The following is a 9,553-nucleotide window of genomic DNA, read 5'->3' as shown; positions in this document are numbered from 1 at the left end:
ACACGTTATCACACACATACACACTCCTGATTTCAGAGACACATGTGCTGTACATTTCATCAAGCTTCAAAGACTGACTGACTCCAAACTGTTGCACAGGAGAAAAAAAAAAAAGTAAAGAAAAGAAAAGAACGAAAAATAAACAATGAACCGAATGACGCTCTCATTGTTCATTTAATATTACAGTATATCTGATGCAGCACCTTCAGAGTTTAAAGAGTGAAAACGGGGAGAGGAGAGTGACGGCGATGACTGGGAGGAGGGGGAAGAGGGAGAAAAGGAGTGAAAGGACAGAATAGACCAGTGATTTCATTTTAAAGGGACACAGACATCATCTTTGCATACTATTCCGACCCGCCTGTGACAGCGGAGTCTCATCGCATCTCTATCAGCGAAATGCGATCGAACACTAAAAATCACAATTCCGTTTACTCAGAACCCGAAAAAGATAGCGAGAGCAGGAAGTGGAGGAGGAGGAGGAGGAGGAGGAGGAGGACTGACGGAGGAGAAAGAAAATCAATCAGGCTGTCTGCATTCACCGCAGACACCCGGAGTAGATTTGTCATCTCTCAGCTGCCCTCCCCTGCACTGTCGTATTCAGAAGCGTACATTTAAATTTATATTAAATCTCATTCATCTATTCTTCCTCTGTCCCTTGAGGTGCAGTTCTCAAGGGAATGAGCCCACACGTGGCAGACAGGAAGGGAGGGGAAGTGGAGGGCATACGTGTCAATGATGACTAGATCCAGCAGGAGAGAGGGGAAGGAGCAGAGGAAGCCAGGACATGAGGAAGAAGGGGAAGAGTGACAGAAGGGGAGAGAGGTGTAAAGTGTATCTACTACAGTTGCACGCACATTTTGAATGCACTGGTCTGTTTGGAGTGACAGACTAAAGGGGGAGAGAGAGTTACAGACAGACAGACAGACACATAAAGAGGGTCAGGAGAGAATATTTGGAAAAGTCAGTGGCACCAGTTTGCCAGTCAGTTGAGTAACGATGGCTTCTGCATGACCCGGCATAATCTAGGGTGACACGTCTCTTCATTTGTTGTTTTTCTCTATGTTTACTTTGTTGTTGTTGCTGTTGTTATTGTTTTTTGTTTTTTTTCTCTACACCATGTTTGTCTCTCCAGTGTTAATAGAGTTCACTTGTGGCCCTGGCGGGCGGTCGGGTTCGTTAGTGAGATGTGCCGTCGTGGGGCCAAATGTGGGTCGCCGGGGCCGGCCAATGGGAGAGTGAGGCAGAGTGGATTGTGGGAGGAGCCATCACCAGTTCATCATAGAGTTTCTGTTGAGGGTCATGAAGAAAACTTGGCTGCTACCTCCCGAGCGCACTGATGCAAAGAATACCTAGAGAGAGAGAGAGGGGGAGATAATATTACAAACAAATCAGTTTTAATTATTGTAATAATTTAAATTTTTCAGTTATTTTGGGGAGAAAACAACGCTAATACCATGCATTTTAAGTGTAATTCCCAGTGAACATGTTTTCTGATATACCATTAAATAAAAAAAAAAATCAAATCGATTTAAAAAATGTTGAGTACTTTTTGCTTAGGTGTGTTTATATAAATTGTGAAAATGAAAAAATAATTATCTCATCAGATTGCATAGGTTGTGCTGAAAAAAAATGATATAAGACACTCTGTCCTGCACATTCTTATACCCTCTGTATATACGTTTTAACGTAGTAATGTAAAAAAGCAGCCTACAGTAAATGCTCTGAGTTCTAATGTTAAAATGTAACTGTTTAAGTCTGTTATCCAGACCAAGATCTGTGTTAAGAAACAAAGAAAACCCTGTGTACAGTATGTGTATGTGTATGCCTGTGTACAGAGGCAGTGATGAAAACACCACTTTGGTAAACCGGCTGCAAATCAAGACCAGAGCAAACCAAGTCTTTGTCAATATTTGGGATTGTGTTTTACCTTGTCGTTCCGCTCACAGAGGAACTTAAGTCTCTGGGCTCTCTTGTGCATAAAGACTCCATCCAGATGACCTGTCTCCACAGAGCGGATCTCTATGGCTTTCTCCCCCCAGCCCATAATCTGATTAGAATGGATATAGGCTGGAAAGACAAAAACAAAAGAGAGTCACAATTGATAGTGTAGAAAAAAAGAATATCTATGCTGTTATTATATTGCTTCATTTGCAAGCAAATAAACACACAGCAGAGATGGCTTATTACTTTTTGCACTGGTTACTTATTCATGCTTTACTCATTTTGGAGGCTTTCAGCCTTGAAACAGCAGTAGATTGCTTAATAGAAGCTCTCATATGCACATTGTAAGTTTTTGTATGAGACTGTAATACCACTAAGGTCCACAGGGGGGCAGTAAAATACAAATGATTAAGTGGTATTTCCTGTTCCAACGTTGCTCATCATTTCTTTGCTTACTCACTACATTTTCCTTTTAGTCACGTTCATGTAATTTCCATTTATCTTTTCTCACACTTTTGCACTCAACCCTTCCCCCCTCTTTGCTTCCTGTTTAGCAGCTCTGCCCTTCCCGTGGACGCTGAACGTGGATTTTGAATGTAATTAAACTTTAACTGAACCCCCCTGCATAAGCTGATCAGATACCTCACAGCACTTCTGATTCCTATCACAACCCACATATAATACAGGTATATATAAATCAGTACTGCCATAAAACACCGTAGTTTGTCTTTGAACCAAATATCTCCTGGGGTGTTTTACTCTAATGGCCCCTGTGTTATAAAAAGCCATTGCACATATTGTGTAAACACACCGGCGGGGAGGACATACAGTACATACCAACAGAGGTAGGCATCTCTCCCCACTGGAGCACCACGTCCTTGGTGATTCGACCGTAGGTGTTGACGTAGACGCCCTCGTCCTCGTAACACAGCAGCATTTCCATCCCATCAGTCTTCGGCAGCACCACGATGGCATGGGGCGTCACCTGGCTCTGGATCTAATACAGAGGCACACCCGCAAAACATTTCACAGGCTTTAATCTAATCTGTCAAATTTAATCACAATCTACATTAGATTAAACCATTACAGAGTTTTTGACATAGCCATTTAATGCAACAGAATTTGGCTGGCTCTGGTGGCAGGGTTTTTGTTTTTTTAGTTTTTTTTTAGACCGGCTTGCATTCTGTAATCCTGTAAAGGGCAAGTTTGTGAACACTGACAAGCCCGGCAAATATCAGGAGCAGCCGTGCATTGAGAAGTTTAAACTTTTCAATTGTTACCTGAGAGCCCCTCCCCCCTCCCCTCCCCCCGACATAAGCACAACAGACAAACTACAGCAATTTTCTATTTTCTCTCAACTATAATTAACAGAAATCAGAGAAGGAGGGAGCGGTTACACAGCACGCGCATCCGACTCGATTCTGTGCACTCGACTCGACCCAAAGCTTTGCCCAGAGACCAGCCACATTTTCTGTGCGAACAGCCTATCACCAGGTAATGACTTAGCACTATACACTTCGGGAGCACAACAAGGGATCGTATCAGCACAACAAATGGGTGATAAGGTGGTGGAAAAAAAACTCATCTTAGCCCAAGGGAAGCTGTGTTCACACAAGAACTCTTATTACCACACATCTGCTCACACCGAGGTCTGGTAAGGACAAGCAAAGTCCTCGAAATGCAGTTTAGCTGAGAGGAACTTTGGCACCGGTTGTGTTATTTATTTATATTTTTTTTTTTACAATTTGTTGTGGCATCAGTGAACACATCTTTCTCTTCTCACAGTCATGTGATGTCTGCCCGTGGGTAAGATGAGTTTATTCACACAAACTCATTTCTAACTAAAGTTATCCATTAATGTCTCTACACTAAAATGAACTGTACTGCACATAGACACACGTAGCGGCTTCTGTGTATCCACTATGGAGGGTTTTTTTGTTGTGTTTTTTTTTTTTTTTTTTTTACTAAAGATCTATTGATCTACTCTAAAGGGTGGATGGCAGGATGTCACCTTCATCTTTTTGGCACACTGGAAGAGAAGTTGGCAGGAGAGGAGAGAGAGAGGAAGCGTGGGTGAAAGGTGGAAGCAGGAAAAGACAGTCACCTCACAGTTATGAACATGAGCAGTCTGGGCTAAAAGGCTGAATGCACGACGCGATTGTGTGTCCTCAGATTTGGATTTGGTCATTTATACTTATACTGGATTAAAAGAGAGTTTGGCTGAACGGCGTTTGGACTTACTGGAGGAAGAGCATGCCATCAGTGACACCGGCAGGGAGCAAACTAATCTGCATGCACGTCTCATAATTGATTTGCATTCAAGCGTGCAACAGGACAAGTACTGATGGTCTACCTAGCTGCCATGAGTGATTGAGGGACTCTCTGAATGCTCTTTGGATGCCCTTTGCTGCAAAGGGAAATTTGGAAGCAGCCTCCTCTACTACCTTGTGCTCTGTAATAAAAGCTATGCAGTGATTTGAGCTACTTACCACAGATAATCGAGACCAAAATGCAGCATATTTATCAAACTAAGAAAGAAAATCTCTGATATAAGAGCTAAAAACTGCCATCAGTCCCTTAATTGCTCTTCAATCCTCTAATCTTTTAATTGTAAATCAAGCGAAGAGGTAATCTGTCAAGAAAAAGTCACTGCATTCCTAAAGGCCAATCCCCATGAGACAGCGTATGAGTCACTGCTGTCCTTGGTGAGAAAGATCGGCTTGATTATGGCACGAAAGAATGAAAAACGGACACCGTGTGCAGGCTTTTGGTTCAAACTCACTGGAGCTGTGGAAGCCTGATTCAGGTAACTTACAGAAGACACACACGGTAATAAATGGAAACACTTACATGTGAAGGGATGTAGATGTCGTAAGGGTTGCCTGAGTCCACGTCGATGACATGGAAGCCCACGCTGGAGCCGTAGATGACCTTTAACCTCTGACCTTCCTCCACTGTCAGGTCGACCAGCTGGGGACGATGCTGCAACTCAGTGAACGACTGAAGGGCAGACAGAGCCAGACGTTTCAGATTTTTTTTTTGCTTAGAGGATGATAATGGAGTGAAGAAGTCAAAATAAAACAAGAAATAAAATGATAAGTCATTTTATTCTGCGTTTTAACTTCCGTACCTTGAAGGCCATGAACTTGTGGTAGGGTTTGGGAGCCCAGGCGTAGATTTCCACAGAGTTCTTCAGAGCAATCACCAGGAACTTAATCCTCTCGTATTTTACTGGAAACATAAAGACACATATATGAGTTTCAGCGCAAACTGAACTTAATCTTGACTCATTTGAATAATTTTGTCAAATATAAAAAAGCAAAAAAACTACTGGGGTATTGAAATCTGAAAGTCAGATTCTCCAAATTCTTGTACCTGTAGACAGGCAGCGTGTTATCGCTCGCTGGAATCAGCTAACAATGCCAACAACAACAAAAATAACTACTGTAGCAAACGTGACGCGACGGCGTAGGTCCTGAAATATAACTGGAATGCATCCAGCTCAGACATGACATCATTCCCAGCTCTGAATTCAGACTATCAAGGTGAATGAGATGAAACATTGACCTGTGTTTATACTGTATGTTGTACATTCAATTCTAAAAAAGGTCAAATTGCTGGTCTAAATCTCATGTTATGTTAAAAAAAACAAGCAAAAGTGCTTGTGCTAGAATAACCACAATATAATTCTAGTTTAGCTAATAAAAATGAAAAAGTAAAAGTACAGCAAATTCCCTTTGCAGCATTAGGCAATCAAAGCAGCAGCAGTAATGGGCAATAAAATGACTCATAGATCATTTTTGTTCATCAAACAATTAAAAAAAAATCACCTGAACGCAGAATATTACTCTCTCACACACACACAAATCCTTACCAACTTTATAGTGCACACAGCCCTCCAGCTCCCCGACTGTAATCCAACCCTGCTTCTTTTCTACTTCAGGGTCGTTGTGCAATATTCTGTTCCTCAGCCAGGACAAGTAGTAGACGCGCAACTTATTCTTTTTCCCTGCAAGAGGAGGAACAGAGGTACAGAGAGCGATGAGATCAAATACACTTCAATAAAGCGTTAAAAAAATAATGGATACATTTGATTCTTTTTCTGCAGTAAGCAGCAGACAATGGAAAATTACCTGGCCATTGTGACTGACCTAGATTACACAGATTTGTACTTATTTGAATTTGATTAAAGGTGATATGTTCTCTATCTACATTTTGGTGTTTATATGCTGGTATGCTAAATCATATCTAACCCAATGCAGATGTGCTGAATGTGAGGGGTCCACTGTATGTACTGTATGTAAGTATGCGTTCTTGAGTGTGTTTGCGTGCGTGTGTGTGTGTGTGTGTAAACACCTACCAGATATGGTGACCAGCACATTGAGCCCCTCCAGCACGTCCATCTGCAGGAAGCGCCGCCTGGTGATCAGGTTATAGACTTTTCCCTGTCCGCTTCGGTCAAGCAGCATCAGACCGTTCTCTGTTCCCACCAGCAGGTTCACACCTAAACACACACACACACACACACACACACACACAGAGTCAGAGGCGTGGAAAAATACACAAAGCAACAACAACAGAGATGGAGATCTATGGAGGTCTATCTAGCATCTATCACTATGAAAAGTTAGATGTATGTATGTGTGTGTAGGTGTATATGTGATACATATGTTTGTGATAGATATGTATACACTTCTTGTTTTGATTGACACGTAAGATGATATATAAGCTGAAGCTTCCTTTGGTTGTGACCAGAGTTTATACTCTTGGAGTGACCAATAAAAAATGTCATTCATTCATTCATTGCGATGGAAGGATGTGCCCTCTTACCCCAGAGTGCAGCACACAGGATCTCAGAGTTGAAGCGTTTCTTGTATTTGCGGATCTCGGGCGTGTCGCTGTGGGGTCGGATGTTGGTGGGATTGACGTTGACCACAGAGATCTTTCTGGCTTCGTTTAGTCTGGCCTGCTCCTGCCTCAGCAGCTCATTTGCAAACATGGCTAGGGCACCACAGAAGAAAAGATAAAGAAGTATTTTAAGGTTTGTTTGGCCTATTTTTATTTTATTTTATTGTGAACAAAGCCTCCATACTGTAGCTTTTTCTTACCTGCTGCTGAGTTGTCACCGTCATCACTTGGTGATGTTTGATAGACACGTGGATCAACAAATGGGGTAAAAGATGCTTCGGATCCGCCCACACCAAACTGTAAGACACAAAACACAGAGTGTGGCCCTGTAAGACCTGATAACAATCCATACAGTATCATCACACCATCCTTTTAAAGAGTGAGCTTCAGTCTGTGTGTGTCCTGTGTTCACTAAAACTGTGTTTCACTCACAGCTCTGCATTCGAGAAAGGGTGTGAATGTGTGTGTGCGTGTGTGTGACTGACCTCTGCCATGTCGCCCAGTTCCTGCAGGGCTGAGGTGGGTGTGGCCGAGGGAGAGTTGCTCTGCTGTAACAGGTCAGGGAGGTTACCATGGTTACTGTGATTTCCGAACCCGTTACTCTCGGTGTGACCGCCTCGCCTCCTCTCCTCTGCCTAAAGGATGGAAACGGAGAGGAGAGAGAAAGAGTGATATTGAGAGAGGAGTTCACAGCAAAGCGAGGGGAGTAGAAATCCATGTGTGTGTATGTGTGTGAGAGAGAGAGAGAGAGAGAGAGAGAGAGTGTGTGTGTGTGTGTTCATTCGTCACCTCTCTCATCACCAGAGTGCCGTCCTTGGAGCTATTATAGGCATCTCCCAGAGAGCCCTCGGTCAGCCCTCCATACGACTCACCACTGCTCTGCACCGCTGGCCTGCAACACACACACACACACACACACACACACAGAGAAAAAGAAAACACACACAGACCCCATTATTATTTCCAATGCAATTCTGCCAAAACTGTAATGATAAGCTGCTGGCATGGTGCATATTTCAAAGACCTGTATACCTCAGCACAAATGAAAACTGACAGGTCCAGCTCAATGAAAAAACAAAAATCACACAGAAAAGAGAGAGAAAAAATAAAATAAAAAGAGAAGAGGACAACTTACATGATGCGGGGAATGTCACTGACGGCAACAGTCCCATCATGCCCCACTGCCTCCCCATCGTCATCGCTGCTGTCTGATTCGTCACTGGAGGAGGAGTAGTCTGTCACCTTTATCAGAAGAACAAAAAGAAGAAAATCAACCTTTAATAAAGAAGAACTGGTTGCATGACCTCCCAACCTCATGAGCAGCAATGTATTCACAGTCTGTTCCTGCTGTGCACACATATGGGAAATATGATAAACATCTCTACCACTGATCTACAGCTATAAAGTGCAAAGGGTAGAGGAGAGGAGAGGAGAGGAGAGGAGAGGAGAGGAGAGGAGAGGAGAGGAGAGGAGAGGAGAGGAGAGGAGAGGAGAGGAGAGGAGAGGAGAGAAGAGAAGAGAAGAGAAGAGAAGAGAAGAGAAGAGAAGAGAAGAGAAGAGAAGAGAAGAGAAGAGTGCAAGCTAGATAACATGAATGTTTTACTGTTTTAGAAGGAAGGACATGCATTCAACTGTGTAGCCTCTGTTATGTCACCCATAGGTTTCTGGAGAGTGTCTTGCTACCTGTAGTACCTGATGGTGCAGAACCCCTCGTTTATACAATAATGGGGCAAAAATGAGGGGTGCATGTCAAACCGAAACTTTGCTGTATGTCTGTTTATGGCCAGTGTATCCTCATCCAAATGTCAACCAAAGCAGAATGTAGCCATAGAGACAAACTATTTCCTGTACAGGCTGTAAACATGTTTATCTGTGCTATAAAGTTGGACATTTTAACATGGCAGGAAGTGCAGATGTTGGTGCTTCTGCGTTGGCTTCATTTTTCCGCCTCCGACATCGCAGCAGTGAATGTGTGAACACAACTGTAGTTAGAAAGAAAACTCCAGAGGGGACGTCAGATCTCACTCTCTGTGCATTGTGAGATTGTACAGAATCACTGGGCCGAGCTCTGTGTTTGACTTTTATCTGTGTTTGACTTTTTATCAGAGATCACTTTGCACAAAGGGAGTTCAATATGTTCTTAAATGCTGCTGCAGCTCACTGGAGCAGAATTCAAAGATGAGAGCGGTTTTGAAATGGTGTTTGAGTTGTGTTTGGTGCAAACACGTGTCAAAAATAAAACGATAATGAAGACGATGATGGATTGTTATTGTGTTGTTATTCTCAGCGATTCTATTTGCAGGCTAGGACTGGAATGACCGCAGTCTTATATTAACCTTCTCTGTTCCTGTCAAGTAAATACACCGACAGAATCTGCTCACACTAATCATTATTAGAAAATGTCATCAAACCTTGACTGGAGGTCTGCTGCCTTCCTCCACCCTCAGTTCTCGGAGTTCCTTCGCCAATGCACTTAGGTCCTATGAAGAGGGACAGGAGAGGGAAAAACAAGCAAAGTCATTCAGATGTGTATCATCAGAACAACAAGAGACCAGATCACAAACAAGGGAAGCAGAGCGGGGCAGAGAGAGGGACAAACCATCAGCATCATGACAAAAGGACTGATTTGTTGTCACACAAACATCTGGGCCTGTAGATGCAGGCTTCCTGGAACAGGAGGGCTTATCTGAGATCACTTCTTTTT

The 9,553-nt window shown here is 43.0% G+C and overlaps 1 protein-coding gene across 2 annotated transcripts in view; it reads right to left on the bottom strand.

Moving 5' to 3' along the window:
• Nucleotides 1-690: 690 nt before the first annotated feature.
• tnika (TRAF2 and NCK interacting kinase a) overlaps nucleotides 691-9,553 on the bottom strand; it is a 61,076-nt gene continuing 52,213 nt past the window's right edge. For both annotated transcript variants that reach the window (XM_083998217.1, XM_083998218.1), the window contains 13 exons: nucleotides 9,261-9,329; nucleotides 7,985-8,091; nucleotides 7,639-7,741; nucleotides 7,335-7,484; nucleotides 7,050-7,146; nucleotides 6,772-6,942; nucleotides 6,302-6,445; nucleotides 5,816-5,950; nucleotides 5,072-5,172; nucleotides 4,792-4,941; nucleotides 2,779-2,938; nucleotides 1,928-2,067; nucleotides 691-1,349 (listed from right to left, as the gene is read on the bottom strand). In XM_083998217.1, coding sequence (XP_083854343.1) covers nucleotides 1,266-1,349; nucleotides 1,928-2,067; nucleotides 2,779-2,938; nucleotides 4,792-4,941; nucleotides 5,072-5,172; nucleotides 5,816-5,950; nucleotides 6,302-6,445; nucleotides 6,772-6,942; nucleotides 7,050-7,146; nucleotides 7,335-7,484; nucleotides 7,639-7,741; nucleotides 7,985-8,091; nucleotides 9,261-9,329 — 1,611 coding nt within the window. In that variant the 3' untranslated portion in view covers nucleotides 691-1,265. The remainder of the gene's footprint in view (nucleotides 1,350-1,927; nucleotides 2,068-2,778; nucleotides 2,939-4,791; nucleotides 4,942-5,071; nucleotides 5,173-5,815; nucleotides 5,951-6,301; nucleotides 6,446-6,771; nucleotides 6,943-7,049; nucleotides 7,147-7,334; nucleotides 7,485-7,638; nucleotides 7,742-7,984; nucleotides 8,092-9,260; nucleotides 9,330-9,553) is intronic.

Source organism: Trachurus trachurus, assembly GCF_905171665.1.
Source record: "Trachurus trachurus genome assembly, chromosome: 22".
Taxonomy (NCBI): Eukaryota; Metazoa; Chordata; class Actinopteri; order Carangiformes; family Carangidae; genus Trachurus; species Trachurus trachurus.
This window is presented reverse-complemented; position numbering and strand designations above follow the sequence as displayed.